General features: G+C 38.8%; 1 protein-coding gene across 5 annotated transcripts in view; it reads left to right on the top strand.

Annotated features, from left to right (window-relative positions):
• LOC150087042 (catenin delta-2-like) overlaps positions 1-17552 on the top strand; it is an 863363-nt gene that overhangs the window by 698021 nt on the left and 147790 nt on the right. For all 5 annotated transcript variants that reach the window (XM_090372913.1, XM_090372911.1, XM_090372910.1 and 2 more), the window contains one exon: positions 9892-10114. In XM_090372913.1, the coding sequence (XP_090229039.1) occupies positions 9892-10114 (223 nt within the window). The remainder of the gene's footprint in view (positions 1-9891; positions 10115-17552) is intronic.

Here is a 17552-nt window from a genome sequence, read left to right as displayed (position 1 = left end):
GGGATATAACTTAAGGATTTAATTTTGGTTTTGAAATTTTATTGAATTAAATCGGAATCATGACTCTGACCAGAGCAGCAAAGCAAAAGGCTCAAGCTAATGGGAGTGCTGTGGTTCAGGGAAGAACTGAGGGGGGGCCAGTTGCCCTCTGAATCACAGTCTTTTAAAATGCACTGTTTGCTTGATGTTTGCGGAGCAGTCGGGTACGGGACATGATACTGCCAAGGGGGATGTCTTTGTGTGTGCACAATGTAAGGAGTGCAAGGAAATCAGGCGACAACTCAGCGTTGTTATGGGCCTTTATGAGAGCTTCAAGGACAGGGTGGATGCTCTCGAAGGAAATAAATTGAGGGGCCCATCAAGCTCTCAGCTGCCCATATCAACGCCAGAGCTTGCACTTGGTCATCAGGCAACACAGAGGCAGAATGCGCTGGTCCCACAGGAACTAGTAGTTGTTGGTGACTCTATTGTCAGGGAAACGGGGAACATGCTTTGTAAAAAGGATAGGTGGAATAGGACCAGGGTATGTCTGCCAGGGGCAAAGGTTGATGACGTTGTAGAGCGGATATCATCTTTTAAGGGCACAAAAGGTGATATAGTTGTACACGTTGGCACTAATGATATTAAGAGTAGGAGACCGGCGGAATTACTTAGCAAGTACAGGTCACTGTTGAAAAAAAGCCGTGAATTAGGGTTGAATTTGAAAGTGTCTACAATTCTGCCCAGACACGATAGGAGGGAGTATATGATGAGAGCCTTGTCGATCAATTCGGCCCTGGAGGGATTGTGCAAGGCTCAAGGGGTAGAATTTTTTTCAGCCTGGACTGTACTTGTTAACAGGAGAGATTGTTTCTACAGGGATGGGATACACTTAAATAGAAAGGGTGCAAGAATTTTTGCTGATGCTGTCGAGGCAGTGTTAGGTGGGTCGGAAAACTGCTAGTTGGGGGGGATACAAGGACTAATAGATTAACAGTAGCCACTGGCAGAGGTGGAAGTGATTCTTGCACTGCTTCTATTGAAATGAGCAGAAGCCTGAAAAACAAGATGCAGGATATTTCAGAGACTGCTGGGAGTCATTGCGGTACAAGTAAACACATGGGTTGTGTTAGGGTAGCTAAGAATAGAAACAGGTGCATGTATACCTGTGTGTACACCAATGCTAGGAGTTTGGTAAATAAATTTGATGAATTTGAGGTATTGCTCAAAACATCAAAGGCAGATATTGTTGGGATATCAGAGACGTGGTGTCACACAGATATAAGTAATGCGGAACTGGAATTTGGGGAATACAACGTGTATAGAAAGGATAGACAGGACAGGAGGGGAGGAGGGGTTATGCTATTAGTTAAGAAACACATAAAGTCCAAGGAAGTGAAGCCAGTCGACATCGATGGACAGGGCAGTGTCGAGTCAGTTTGGTGTGACATAAGCATAGGGAAATCAAAATTGAGAGTAGGAGTGTGCTATAGGCCTAATGACTCTGATGAGTATAATAACATATTGTACAGGGAAATAGAGTGGGCCAGTAAATCAGAGAGTCTTATAATGGGGGATTTTAATTTCCCAGATATTGACTGGAATTTGTGGGTTGGTCACTCGCACACTAGCAAGGCTTTTGTGGATTTATTGGATGATTGTTTTCTACATCAGCATGTTCGTGAGGCAACAAGAGGGAGCAATACTCTTGATCTGATTATCAGTAGTGATTCTTCATGCATTAAGAATCTGCAGATAAATGAACCACTAGGTGGCAGTGATCACAGTGTGTTGAAGTGGGATTTACTCAAGGAGGTAACTACCATCAGAGGTAAAGGGAAGGGTTTTTGTTTTCGTAAACACGACTATGATGGTCTGAGACAGTATTTAAATTCTATACAGTGGGACCAACTGATGATGTTACCAACAGCAAACTCAAAATGGGAAGCATTCAAGGAACTAATCTTGGAGGCTACCAGGCTTTACATACCAACTAAGAAATATTGTTCAAGGTTTAGGCCTAAATGGTTGTCAGATGAACTAATGAGACATGTGGCAGAGAAGAAAAATGCATGGGATACATACAAATTAATGAGTGACATGGAAGCCTATGATAGATATAAGTTGGTCTGTAACCAAGTCACAAAGGAGATTAGGCAGGCAAAGGCAGACTACAAAAAATCCTTGGCAAAGGATGCAAAGAAAAACAGAAAAGAGTTCTTTACATATTTAAACTCAAGAAGGAAAGGGATGAATCAGATTGGTTCACTGGATATTGATGGTTCAACAGTTGAGGATCCTGCTCAGGTGGCTAACAATCTAAATGAGTATTTTGCATCTACATTCACACATGAGGAGTTATTCAGGAAGGAGAATGATGTAGGTAAAGTAAACATTGGCAGTGAGCTGGATGATTTTGTAATAACTGAGAGGAAAGTGGAGGAGAGATTGTTGAGGATAAACATAAAAAAGGCACCTGGGGTGGATGGGATCTATCCAGTTATATTAAAGGAGGCAGCAAAGGAAGTAAGCAAACCCCTAGCCATAATTATGAGAGCTTCTTTGGACTCAGGAGAGGTACCCATAGACTGGAGATTCTGTTCCAGGTAAATTAATGGAGGCACTGGTTAAAGCAGCACTGCAGGATCATCTAGACAAGAATGCAGTTATAGCTCAGACGCAGCATGGTTTTGTTAAGGGTAGGTCTTGCCTGACCAATTGGATTGGATACTATGATGTAGTCACAAAAGAACTGGATGCAGGGAATAACTTTGATATTATATATTTGGATCTTAGAAAGGCTTTTGATACTGTTGCAAATGGAAGACTGCTGCACAAATTGGAGCAGTGTGGCATTGGAGGCAAATTGCTGCTATGGATAAGGGGATGGTTGAGTGGCAGAAGACAGAGAGTGGTAATCAATGGACACTGCGTGGACTAATGTTATTAGTGGAGTTCCTCAGGGTTCAGTGTTGGGTCCGTTGTTGTTTTCGGTGTTTATGAATGATATTGATGATGGGATATCAAGTTTAATGTCCAAGTTTGCAGATGATACAAAGGTTGGCAGGGTTGTTAAGGACACTACTGACGCTATGCTGCTGCAACAGGATCTGGAAAGGTTGAACAGATGGGCTGAGAGGTGGCAAATGAAGTTTAACATTGACAAATGTAAAGTACTACATATGGGAAACAGTAACCCCAGAGCAACGTATCAACTCTGCAGTACTACACTGACAGTGGTGGAGAATGAAAAGGACCTGGGGGTAATTGTGCAGGCAGATATGAAGTTCTCTGAGCAGTGCAGACGAGCTGCAAGAGTAGCTCATGGTGTCTTGTCAATGATATACAGGAATTTTTCTAGCAGGGATAAGGAGGTGATTATTCCCTTGTATAAGGCAATGGTTAGGCCACATCTTGAGTACTGTATACAGGTCTGGAGGCCTCATTTCAAGAAGGATGTAGAGCTGCTGGAATGGGTACAGAGAAGGGCAACAAGATTAGTGAATGGAACAAAGGGTTGCTCTTACGAAGAAAGGCTAAAGTTTTGCAAATTACAGAGTCTGGAGACTAGGCACCGGCGAGGTGATCTGATAGAGGTGTATAAGGCTTTGAATGGTTTGAGCATGCTCAATGCCAATGGGATTCTTCATCTTGCTCAGAATAATCACCTCAGAGGGCATAAATTCAAATTGAGGAAGGACGGATGTCGGATAGATGTGCGGAAATTTGCCTTTGGCCAGCGGGTGGTTGGTTGGTGGAACCGACTTCCATCACTTGTTGTTGAAGTTGATAGCCTAAACAAATTTAAAGCTCAACTGGACAGGTATTTCGAACGAACGGAGGGGTGAAATGGGAGTGGTGTGTGTTTTTTTTTTTTTTTTGACTGATGCTGAATAAGCTTGCTTTCTTGCATCAGATGCCTCTACTAATGCTAATGCTAATTCCCAAGCCAAGATTTGGCAATATAAAGAACATTAAGGGTTTTGGAGAGTAGAAACTGTTGGGGAATTCAAATGGCAGCATCCCTAGTACCATATTTCACACGGATGACAAGTTTATTTTTAATGTTCACATTGGTCAACTATTTGTGATGTGGACAGGGATAATCAGTGAGTGGAGCTCTGGAGGGGGTTGTCATTGTATTTGGCTGAGAGTTGCATTGATTGATATGTGGTCAGTTTGTTTGTTTAGTTTGTTTGTTCTCATTGAGTTATCTGATTTCTCATGCTTTTGGTTGGCTTGGAAGATTTAGTTGTTGCATTCGACAATCATGTTAACATGGTTCCTGAGTTCTATTCCAGGGAGGATTTGATGAGCGTCCCGTGGGGGAGGGGGGGGTCAGCACCAAGCTCAGTTTCTCTGGGCAGCAGGAGAGGATGAATAAGGAGTAGATTTGGTACCTGGTTCTTCTCTGCCTTAGATCAATATTTATTCCATTTACCCCCACAAACATGGCCTTAATGTTGCATGGTTTAGTAGTCAGTTCTAGTTGAGATATAAAGATCTGTTCACAAGTCTGAACTGCAGTGATATTATATGAATAAGAATGAATTATCTTAGCCAAAAGTTGTACACCATCTGTACTGCCCTGTGGTCTTCCAGGTTCCATTTTTTGATAAGCTGAGTATATTATCTGGGTTTCTTTTGATTGAACCTGTTGATTGGTGAGAGATGCATTGGGCAAGGAGTGGTTGCTATCCATAAGCCTTGCTAGTGGGATCTTTTGTATATTCTGCATATCTGTTTGTGTATTGACATCTGCGAATGTGGATATTGATATACCCGTTCCAATATGGATTGTCTCCTCTAACATTTTAGGTTTTGTATTATTTTGGGTTGGTACTGTGGACAAAGACACCTTGAAAGGTCTTTGAGTGGGTGTTCCCACTGCTGTTAGATGCAGGTTTTGGAGAGTTACCTTCTCTGAGATGTTCATCTGTGCTATTGAACTGATTGATATCTTGTGTTGCAGTTGTCATTAGACTAAAGGTTATGGGTGTGTGGTGTTGCATTATTTATAATTTTGGGTATATATTGCCTTTGACCATTGGAATCATGTATCATTTCTACTTCTTATGGCTTGTTTTCTAAGATTCCCTGAATCACATTAAGTGCAGCATCGCTGGCTATTGTTTTCATTAGGCATCAATAAGATTGCTAGTTGACACGCTTGATTTTTTTGGAGCCCTCTTTCTGGTTTCATGTCATTGTTCTGTTCACAAAGCTGCCAATTCTCTTTAGATAGTTTCTTCATACTGTCCAAGATACAATATTTTCCATGAATTCTGCAGTTTATATGGATAAGAATTTCATATATTCTGCACAGATGCCATCCACAGTTTTGAGAAAACTGTTCCTTGATCATTAAGGAAGGCACTCTCCTAGGTTATTTGCTACTGAGTAAAGAGTGACTTGCATGGGACTAATGTAGGTTTGATGTTTGGACGTCTGATAGTTTATTTTCTAGCTCTGAGCCATCATCAATATCCACATTCCGCTGCACTTGCCATTTCTTCTTTATTTTCTTTGAAAAATGGACAAATGAACTGCTTGTTGAAGCACTTTGTCAGATTTGGTACAGACCACACAGTAAAATTGTCAAGATTACTTACATTGAATAAGTGCTTCTTGATCTACTTTATGATGGAAGCACATGGGATGACTTGTTGAAATTTCTGATTTTGTCATACTTTGCTTTTAGATTGAAATAAGTCTGATTAATTTACTTTTCTGCACTTCAGTGGGATAGGAGAATTAGAAGCACTTGTACTTTTAATTGTTGCTAGTGACAATATTCTTTACTCATGGGAGTAGGACCAGTTATATCTTTGTGCACACTTCTGAGGATTAGGTAACTAATTCCGGGATTTATTTATTCCGACATTGATATCAGCACAGCTATTGTATTCGTTGTCGAGACAGGAGTTTTTAAAACTGAAGGAAGTTGGGAGGGTTGCCATCCATGGGGGAGTTATGCAGCACAGGATTTTTGTAACTCCTTAAGGTCTACCAGATTATCACCTTAAGCCTTAAAGGCAGTAGAGTGTTTGTTTGCTGTATATGGAATACAGCAAATGTAATGAAAGCATTCAAGCATTAGCAGGAATATAAAAATATGAAATATTTGTTTATTTGATGGTGGAGATGATAATCCATCCGTGTTGGGCATAGGAAGAGGAATCCACTGATACTTGAATCATACTGCAGAGTTAAGGAGAAGTATCCATATATTTCTCCTTAACTCCTGATAGTTAGCAACCTGATAGTTGCTAATTATCAGGAGCATTAATGTAAATATACACTGTGCTGCAATATCTATCTCACTATGCTGTTTTGAATGTCAGAAATATGGACACTTGCAAATAGCCAGTCATGGTCCTCCTTGCATGCACATATTGTGGTGTGCAGGACCACAAAATTACAATCTATATAGCCCCAAAATGCACTTGTATTAATTGTCAAGAAGAATCACCTTGCATACTCTCAAACACGCCGGAGGTAGAAGGTAAGAGCAGGAAATAGGACTTTAGTCAGAGCTGAGAAGGTAGCAGGGAGATGCTCCAAACTGAAATGACTGAAAACGTCATTTACTCCCATTGTATGATACTTCCTAAGCTTGCAAAAACCTGAACACAAGGACCAAGCACTGCTGCCATTCTTACATCTGTACCTCCCAGTACTCCACCAGTAACAAAAATTGTTAGAGAAAAGACCAAAAATTCCAAAGTATCCCTGTAACACCAGAAAATATGGATATCAATTTGAGGAGTTAACAGACGATTCAGTCTTGGCCACCCCGGTTGGGAGTATCTTGATAATACTCGGTGGGATTTGTTCTACGAGAGCAAACCAAATCAAAATAGTCTTGCTTCACTCAAAGAGCTTGTTCAGAATTGGAATATTGATTTAAGTGATATCTTTCAGGACACAACTGCTCCTGTTCCACCTTGGACATATGTTTCCGCATCTTACAATGTACATTTTCTTCGGGGGGGGGTGTCATACCACCTTGCAATATCAGTCAGTTGCACTCATCTCATGCTACTGTGAACTCCCATGCCTGTAAAATCTATACTGATGGATCGAAAACTGCGAGTACTGTAGGTGCTGCTGCAGTTTTTCCTTCATTTACTGCTACAGCCTCAATACCATTAGCCTGCAGCATCTTCACTGCTGAATTATATGCTATCAAATTAGCACTTTGTAAAATTATTGAGAAATCAATCTCACCTGCCATAATTTACACAGACTCCCTCAGTGCTGTGTCTGCCATAAGAAAGAATTTCTCATCTTCCCATCCAGTCTTGAAATACATTCATTCCCAGTTAATCTCGTGCAACATGTCCAATCAGTCAATCAATTTTTGTTGGATACTTGGTCATTCTGGCATTCCGGGAAATGAAAGTGTTGACTTTGCTGCTAAACATCCTCAACCCTCTCTTTCTCTCTCTCTCTCACAAAACCCTCAGGTTCCTTACAGCGACTGTAAGCCTATCATTCGCAAAGCATGCTACGAAATCTGGCCACAGATCTGGAAAAGTAACACAAACAATAAACTTTACCAGATAAAACAAGATCCAAAGCTGTGGCTCTCCAGCTTCCGACCAAACAGAAGAGAGGAAGTGATATTGGCATGACTCAGAATTGGGCACACTCATCGTGCACATCTCTTTCTGCTATTGGGAGAAAAAACAGCTCAGTGTTCATCCTGTCAGATGCAATTTACAGTCCATCATTTTCTGTTTGATTGTCCCTTTCATTCAACCATCCACTCTAACACTTTCAAATCTCTCTCCACATTGAATATCTCTCATGATTTATCGCACTTCATAGGAAATTAAGCAAAAGTAGAAGAACTTTTGATGTTCCTAAAATATATTGACTTGTACAGGAGCATATAATTTAACGGCTATAACTATATATTGCCTGCAGATAAACAGGAACAGACACAATTTGGCCTCAGTAGCCCATGTGTCATTAAGCTCTATACCAACAACAACATCAGTCTTGGAACTCTTTGCAAAAGAAGAAATGGATACAGGACAGCGTCCGTACTTCCCGAAAACAGATAAGTCTAAGGTTGGAAAAAAGTAAGACCACAGCACTTCAATTAATGGCCAAATCCATACAGTGGATACTGGCGGAATGCTAATGACGTTGAAGCCCTCCTCCACAGGCAAAAGTCAGCATGCACCAGGGAATTTTAACGGGATATTTTTAAAGGGTTACATGCTCTAGAATTTTCTTCCCGTGTTTCACGTATGTGCTAATAAATAATTGAATGAGACATCCCCACAGTCATACAATTTCAGCATGGCCTTCACTTTTCTCAGTGTGCTTTAAAATACCTAATTTAAGTTAATAACTGTTTGTTTGTGTACTCTTTTCATTGTCCCTCTCACTTTATCACTTTCCCTTTTTGTTGCCATGTCAACACCATAATCCAGTTTATACACTTTAATCACACACAAATAGAATAAAAAGTACAGAAACAGGATAGTGGAGAAAGAAAACATTTGTCAGAAACAATGGCCTCTAATTAGATGACCTCTGGATTAATGTGGTGAAGTGATGTAATTGGAAAAGCATTTTTGAGTGGTGCCTAAGGTTGACTGCTTCATGGGTGGAATTAGACTGTGCACTGGAAGTCCATGCAACAGAAGGAAACATCCCCCACAGACAGAAGAAAGAAGTCACGTTGTGTGCCATAATGTTAGAAATACTAACAAAAGTATAGTATGGTACAGTACAGTATATAATATTATAGTGCTGCATTTTTGGCCTTATAAGCGATTTATTCTATATAAAATAGTTCCAATTTTATTAGTCTTCTTGGCCAAGAAGGCAAATTTCAACGGATGGAATGAGGCTTATAATGTATAATGGTTGAATTCTGAAGCTAGTCGAATATCTTGCAGTAAAAACTCAGGAGGATTGCCTATATGTATCTATTTCATAGCTATCACTTCACAGTATGTATTTCTACCACTTACTTGATCCTTGTTTAATTGGTTTGTATTATACTAGGATTTTGATGTGGTGTCTTGCCTACAGGTTAACAAATGTTTTGTGTATGTGCTGTATTTTGGCTTAGTGCATTTCAGCATAAATTGCCAATGTACCACAAAACTTCAAAAAACCAACCAGCAAACCACTTCTGATATTGACACTTCACAGTATTTTCTTTTCACTGATATTGTTTTACTCTGACTTCACAAAAATAAATTGAATAAATACCTATTATATTTTATGTATGAAGTCATACTGTTATACATATCAGTTCCCTCTTCTTGTAACATAATGTCCACATTATATTTTTTCTTTGCAACATGATCAGGTTTTGAATTAATTGATGCTAACTAGTCATTGGGATTGCAATTTATATTCAAATTAAAAATTGATCACTTTTTGAAATAACTGTACTGAGAAGCACACAAATTACCACTTAGATGGTGAGGAAACAAAATATGTCAGACACATTGAATTATTTGTTACTGAATTAGGAATCTTTTCGTGTATTTTGTGGCCTTAGTTGCCTTTGTACAAATACTGAACAGTGATGAATTCTGTCCATTAATGTTTTTTTTTTTTAAATTTTTGCTTCATACAGCTTAAATTCAATATTCCTTTATACTTCTATAACTTATTCTATGTCGATGTAGTACTCTTCGTATTATCTTTCTTTGGATATGTAAGTTTTTGTATATTTTTGATCTTACTTCTGAATTGATTTTTGTGGAAATCAATTCAGAATTTATTTCAGAATTCAATTGAAAGAATATCTTATTTAGCAAAGGTAATTTGCTGATATTTAATTGAATGTGCCTAGTTGAAGTAATATGTGTGATAATGTAATGATTCTGATCTGATGTTCAATAATATTCAAACTGAAACCTACTGCTTACTTTACAGTTACTTTATAATATGTGGCAACATCAGGAATTGAGAGAAGTATATAAAAAGCAAGGTTGGAAAGAATCACATTTTATTACCAAAAGTATGGCTTCAAGAAGTGCTACATCTCCTCCAGTAAGTGCAAACAATACTCTAAGCAGACCAATCAGCACACAAGGAGGAACAAAGTACGAAGATAGAACAATAAGTAGAGGACGTGATTTGAATTCCACTAATCCAGGTAATATTCTTATTTAGAAGATCAAAGTATCCCATTTTATACTAAGTTTTTGTGTTTGCCAGTAACTTCTTAATGTTTTTACATAGATAATATTTAATCTGCTGATTCTGGTTAGCTACAAGTAATAGTAGTGGCAAATGATGTTGCCACATTGTAGCCTCAGTAGCTAATGCACCAGTAAAACCCAAACCAAACCAAAAGCAAACAATGTAAGAAAGCAAGCTTATATAGCATTAGCCAAGGGAAAAAAAAAAAAAAATCCACACACTTTACACATCCATCCTCCAAAATTTGTGCAGTTCTTCCTTTAATTTATTCAAACCATTCACTTCCACAACAACAGATGGAATTCTGCTGCTCCAACATAGGATAGGATGAATTGTGGCTAAAAATCGAAGCTGACTGAAGAGACCACCGTTCCCGAAAAAGATTGTAGTCCAAAAATGTAAAACTATTGCCTCAAAAATAATTGCAAAACTTAATGTAAGTCTCAGCAATACAGCTTATAGCAAAACAATTTGGTGAGAACTTTTAAAAAGCTGAAATTAATGGCAGAACCATTGGAGCTGAGCCCCTCTTTACTGATGCTAATGGTAGAAAGAGATTGCAGTGGTGTAAGGAGCACAAAAACTTGGATACCTGCTGATTGGAAAAAGATCATGTTTTCAGACAAATCATGATATACTTTTTCCAACATCAGGAAGAGTATATATTTGGCAAGTGTCAAAGGAAGCACATCATCCTGACTGTCTTGTGCTAACCATCAAACATGGAGGATCAACAATTGTTTGGGCAGTAATATCTTAGTATTCTTTAGGTCCTGACATCATCCTGAACAGGCAAATTATTGCCACTGCATTACTTTGATATTGAAAGTGACCAGGTTCATCCAATGGTGCAAATATTGGTTCCTACAAACGATGGCATCTTTAAAGTTGATAATGCTGAAACACACACAGCCACATGTGTGTCCAATCTTGGTTTGAGGAGCATGAAACTGAGGCTAAGCATTTCCCATGGCCTGCACAATCACCAGACCTAAATGTTATTGAGCCACTGTGGACATATTTGTCGAGGAGAGTGAGAAGCAATTTTTCTTCACCTTCATCTCTCAAAGAGTTTGAAATGTTCCTCCACAAAGATGAGCCATTAGTGTATAACTGTATCACTTATCTCATGTGTTTCCATTATTTTGTTCACCCTGTATATTTTGAAGGAGAAACACTATTACCGTGTGAAAATCATAAATTTTAGTGTGACACTTGAAATAAAATCAAGTACTTTCAGCACTAGAATATACAATATGGTTATTTCAGGATTCTTACTGAATCTCTTCTTTAAAACAACAATTGGGGGGGGGGGGGTCTGGAAAGTCTACCAATACTTGGATCTGTGGGAAGGTTCCCTTTTATAGTTTTAGTACACAGATACTAGTATGCTCGGTACTTTATTGGACCTATTATGTGTAGATTGTTTTTTGAGAAGGCTCAAGGTAGCTGTGTAATGTGTGCATCAGTTTTGCTGTACTGTTTCTCATATAATAGTCCTTCAAAATCCAGTAATGTTATTAACCATCTTCTGTGTTCAATGTTACTTTTCTGAAGCATCAGACATATTCATATGACTTGGCTATTCAATTTTTGAGTCATATGGATACTTTTTATTGGAGTTAATTTGGAAAACTGAAGATTCATTCAAATTGCCAAATACATAAAACAAAACCATTCAGAATACCAACAGTTAAAAATGTTGGCATTTCAAACTGCCGACAATTCAAGTACCTATGTAGACACAACACGGAGAGTTTTGAAATGATGACTGGATCAAAGCATCAAATTGTTAAAATTCTGACTTTTCAAAATGGCAAATACTCAAAATGCTGACAGTTTACAGGTTTAGTACCAATCGGTTACATAGTTGCAATGTAAAAAAAATGTATTCCTTAATAATTTATAGTAAATTTTTGACAGTTTTTTGTTGCGTTTCACGAGTCATCATCATCAGCCATTTTCAATCCACTGCAGGATTGAGTGCTTCTCAGGCAACTTTCCACTTCCTTCTGTTTTGGACAATGGCCATACATTTACTACCCATGAAGTCATGAATTTCATCTGTCCATCTCCATTGTTATCTTCAAGATTTTCTTTTAGCTCCTATTGGGTACCATTCTGTTATTTTCTTAGTCCATCTGTTATCATATCTTCAAGCTATGTGTCCTGCCCAAGACCATTTCAGTTCTTTAGTTTTAATAAGAATGGCCTTTATTTGTGTTTGCTGCCTAATCCATATATTTCTCTTCTTATCCAGGAATCTGATCTCTTATCTTATTCGTTCCATTCTTCGCTGTGTATTTTTCGGTTTCTCTTTCATTCTTTTGGTGAGTGCCCAAGTTTCACTTCCATAAGTCATGGTGGGGAGTATACACTGGTTCATTAATTTTCTGTTTCAGATAAATTGGGATATTGCTCCTCACAATGTGACTATATTTCTGAATGCTATCCATCCGAAATTTATTCTGCTCTTGATTTCCAGCATTTATCATTATTATAGCTAATGACTTTTCCCAGATAATCCACCTTTTTTCTGTGGCATACTTGTTCATCATTACTTTTGTTTTAACCATATTCCTCTTTAGTCCGAAATCCTTACTAACACTGCATAAGATTTTCCTCTAATTCTTTTGGATCATGGCTTATGATGACAATGTTATCTGTAAATCGTAAATGGTTTGGGTACTCTCTATTCACATTGACTCATTTCTGCGACCAGTCCAATATTCTGAAAACTTCTTCAAGGGCAGCAACTTCGGAGATATTGTGTCTCCTTGTTGAACTCTGATATCATATACTTGGATTTCAGGAAAGCTTTTGATATTGTTGCACATGGAAGACTGCTGTACAAATTGGAGAGGTATGGCATTAAGAGTAAGTTGAAAGTGTCTGCAATTCTGCCCAGACACAATAGGAGGGAGTATATGATGAGAGCCCTGTTGATCATTTCGGCCCTGGAAAGATTGTGCAAGGCTCAAGGGGTAGAATTTTTTTCAGCCTGGTCTGTACTTGTTAACAGGAGAGACTGCTTCTACAGGGATGGGATACACTTAAATAGAAAGGGTGCAAGAAAACTGCTAGATTGGGGGGATACAAGGACTAATAGATTAACAGTAGCCACTGGCAGAGGTGAAAGTGATTCTTGCACTGCTTCTATTGGAATGAGCAGCAGCTTGGAAAATAAGATGCAGGATATTTCAGAGACTGCTGGGAGTCATTGGGGTACAAGTGAACACATGGCTTGTGTTAGGGTAGCTAAGAAAAAGAACAGGTGCATGTATACTTGCGTGTACACCAATGCTAGGAGTTTGGTAAATAAATTTGATGAATTTGAGGTATTGCTCAAAGGCGGATATTGTTGGGATATCAGAGACGTGGTGCCACACAGATATAAGTAATGCAGAACTGGAATTTGGGGAGTATGTCTACAGAAAGGATAGACAGGATAGGAAGGGAGGAGGGGTTATGCTATTAGTTAAGAAACACATAGAAGCCAGTCGACATCGCTGGACAGTGCAGTGTCGAGTCAGTTTGGTGTGACATATGCATTGGGAGATCAAAATTGAGAGGAGGAGTGTGCTATAGGCCTAATGACTCTGATGAGTATAATAAGAAACTGTACAGGGAAATAGAGTAGGCCAGTAAATCAGAGAGTCTTATAATGGGGAATTTTAATTTCCCAGATATTGACTGGAATTTGTGGGTTGGTCACTCACACACTAGCAAGGCTTTTGTGGATTTATTGGATGATTGTTTTCTACATCAGCATGTTCGGGAGGCAACTAGAGGGAGTAATACTCTCGATATGATTATCAGTAGTGATTCTTCATGCATTAAGAATCTGCAGATAAAGGAACCACTAGGTGGCAGTGATCACAGTGTGCTGAAGTGGAATTTACTCAAGGAGGTAACTACCATCAGGGGTAAAGGGAAGGGTTATTGCTTTCGTAAAGGCTACTACGATGGTCTGAGACAGTATTTAAATTCTATACAGTGGGACCAAATGATGATGTTACCAACAGCACACTCAAAATGGGAAGCATTCAAAGAAGTTATCTTGGAAGCTAGCTTTACATACCAACTAAGAAATATTGTTCATGGTTCAGGCCTAAATGGTTGTCAGATGAACTAATGAGACATATGGCAGAGAAGAAAAATGCATGGGATACATTTAATTTAACATGTGACACAGAAGCCTATGATAGATATAAGCTGATCTGTAACCAAGTTACAAAGGAGGTTAGGCAGGCAAAGGCAGATTACGAGAAATCTTTGGCAAGGGAATCAAAGAAAAACAGCAAGGAGTTGTTTACTTATGTAAACTCTAGAAGGAAGGGAATGAATCAGATTGGTCCACTTGATATCGATGGTTCAACTGTTGATGATCCTGCTCAGGCAGCTAACAAACTAAATCAATATTTTGCATCTACATTCACACATGAGGAGTTATTCAGGAAGGGGAATGCCATAGATGAAGTAAACACTGGCAGTGAGCTAGATGATCTTGTAATAATTGAGAGTAAAGTGGAGCAGAAATTGTTGAAGATAAATACAAGAAAGGCACCTGGGGTGGATGGGATCTATCCAGTTATATTAAAGGAGGCAGCAAAGGAAGTAAGCAATCCATTAGCCATAATTATGAGAGCTTCCTTGGACTCAGGGGAGGTACCCACAGACTGGAGATGTGCAAATGTAACCCGAATTAAAAAGGAGGATCAAAGGCTGACACAAGTAATTATAGACCTGTGAGTTTAACTTCTGTTCCAGGAAAATTAATGGAAGCACTGGTTAAAGAAGCACTGCAGGATCATCTTGACAAGAATTCAGTTATAGCTCAGACACAGCATGGTTTTGTTAAGGGAAGGTCTTGCCTGACCAATTTGATTGGATATTATGATGTAGTCACAAAAGAATTGGATGCAGGGAATAACTTTGATATTATATATTTGGATCTTAGAAAGGCTTTTTATACTGTTGCACATGGAAGACTGCTGCACAAATTGGGGCAGTGTGGCATTGGTGGCAAATTGTTGCTATGGATAAAGGGATGGTTGAGTGGCAGAAGACCAGGGGCTCACATCTGGTGAGTATGGGCTTGGCACACCCAGGGTCCCGAGCTGGATATCATCATTCTTCTCTTTCTTGGTGATTCCCTTCTACTTCTCTCTCTCTCTCTCTCTCTCTCTCTCTCTCTCTCTCTCTCTCTCTCTCTCTCTCTCTCTCTCTCTCTCTCTCTCTCTCTCTCTCTCTCAGGGTAACTCAGGAACTTTTTTTTTCCCTGGTGCAGCATAAGCCTCAGGCTTCCTTGCACCATTTGGCTATTAATAATAATAATAATAATAATAATAATAAAGACAGAGAGTGATAATTAATGGACACTGCTCATCGTGGACTAATGTTATTAGTGGAGTCCCTCAGGGTTCAGTGTTGGGTCCATTGTTGTTTTCTGTATTTATAAATATTGATGATGGAATATCAAGCTTAATGTCAAAGGTTGGCAGGGTTGTTAAGGACGCTACTGACGCTATGATGCTGCAACAGGATCTGGAAAGGTTGAGCAGATGGGCTGAGAGGTGGCAAATGAAGTTGAACATTGACAAATGTAAAGTACTACATATGGGAAACAGCAACCCCAGAATAACATATCAACTCTGTGGTACAACACTGACAGTGGTAGAGAATGAAAAGGACCTGGGGGTAATTGTGCAGGCAGATATGAAGTTCTCTGTGCTGTGCAGACGGGCTGCAAGAGTAGCTCATGGTGTCTTATCAATGATATACAGTAATTTTTCTAGCAGGGATAGGGAGGTGATTATTCCCTTGTATAAGGCAATGGTCAGGCCACACCTTGAGTACTGTATACAGGTCTGGAGGCCTCATTTCAAGAAGGATGTAGAGCTGCTGGAATGAGTACAGAGAAGGGCAACAAGGTTAGTGAACGGAACGAAGGGTTGCTCTTACGAAGAAAGGCTTAAGTTTTGCAAATTACAGTGTCTGGAGACTAGGCACTGGCGAGGTGATCTGATAGAGGTGTACAAAGCCTTGAATGGTTTGAGCATGCTCAATGCTGATGGGATACTGCCTCTTGCTCAGAGTAATCACCTGAGAGGGCATAAATTCAAATTGAGGAAAGACAGATGTAGGATAGATGTGTGGAAATTTGCCTTTAGCCAGCGGGTAGTTGGTTGGTGGAACAGACTTCCAACCCTTGTTGTGGAAGTTGATAGCCTAAATAAATTTAAGGCTCAGCTGGACAGGTATTTCGAATGAATGGAGGGGTGAAGTGGAAGGGTTTTTTTTTTTTTTTTTTTTTTTTGGCTGATGCTGTATAAGCTTGCTTTCTTGCATCATATGCCTCTACTAATGCTAATGTCTCATTAGTTCATCTGACATCCATTTAGGCCTAAACCTTGAATAATATTTCTTAGTCGGTATGTAAAGTAGCCTAGTAGCTTCCAAGATAAGTTCTTTGAATGCTTCCCATTTTGAATTTGCTGTTGGTAACATCATCAATTGGTCCCACTGTCATCACCATGCAATTTTGTTTATCAATCCTTGCCTTTTTATTTATCAAGCCTGTACCAAATAATATTGCAATATATGCATTATGGCCTTAGTAGCCCTTGCACCAATAAATGAAACCAACAACAACAACAATAATGAGAAGACTTTTGTGTGTGTTTTTCCACATTGGCTAACTTATTTGGTTTCTAGTGGTTTTTTATTCCACAGAAGACAAATCATCCATAGAATACATTGAATTTACAGATACAATGTACTGATATTTGATGATTAGCACAAATTGGGAACAACCAGTCAAACTTAGTGTATGTGACATTCTGTATGCTGCTCTTACATGTATAGACATGGACATTACTTGATTTGGAGTGTCATTTGCCCCCTTATTTTGCAAAAGAAATAGCTTTTCTTCAAAAATAAAGTACTGTTACAAGTGATACCTAGCCATTACTGTTAGTAATACCTTGCCATTTTTATTTCAAGGCCAAGTGCTTAACTTTGAAGTTGACTGTGAAATTTAGATTAAAATTCTCTACTGGTTATTAAAATGTTGGATTACTCCTTTTTTTTTTTAATTATTTTTCCCTACCGTTTGTGGACTCACTTGCATAAAATGTGCATTATGAGAAGAGGATTATCCTATTGGAAGAGATTAGCACCAAATCCATAGAAAACAGAATGATCATTAGAAGTTAAACTGGTAGTGGCTTCACATACTTTACTAGTGCTACCTGTCAACCTCTGACTTTCAGAACATAGTAAATTTTGTGATTTTATCAGAGATAAGTAGTCTTTTTTTTTTTTAATCCAGACATTAGACTTTACTCTCATCATAAGCATTTCATAGTAAACTGCTGTTTTTTTTTTTT

This window comes from Mastigoproctus giganteus, chromosome 4 (assembly GCF_048544385.1).
Source record: "Mastigoproctus giganteus isolate SK-2022 chromosome 4, ASM4854438v1, whole genome shotgun sequence".
NCBI lineage: Eukaryota > Metazoa > Arthropoda > Arachnida > Uropygi > Thelyphonidae > Mastigoproctus > Mastigoproctus giganteus.
This window is presented reverse-complemented; position numbering and strand designations above follow the sequence as displayed.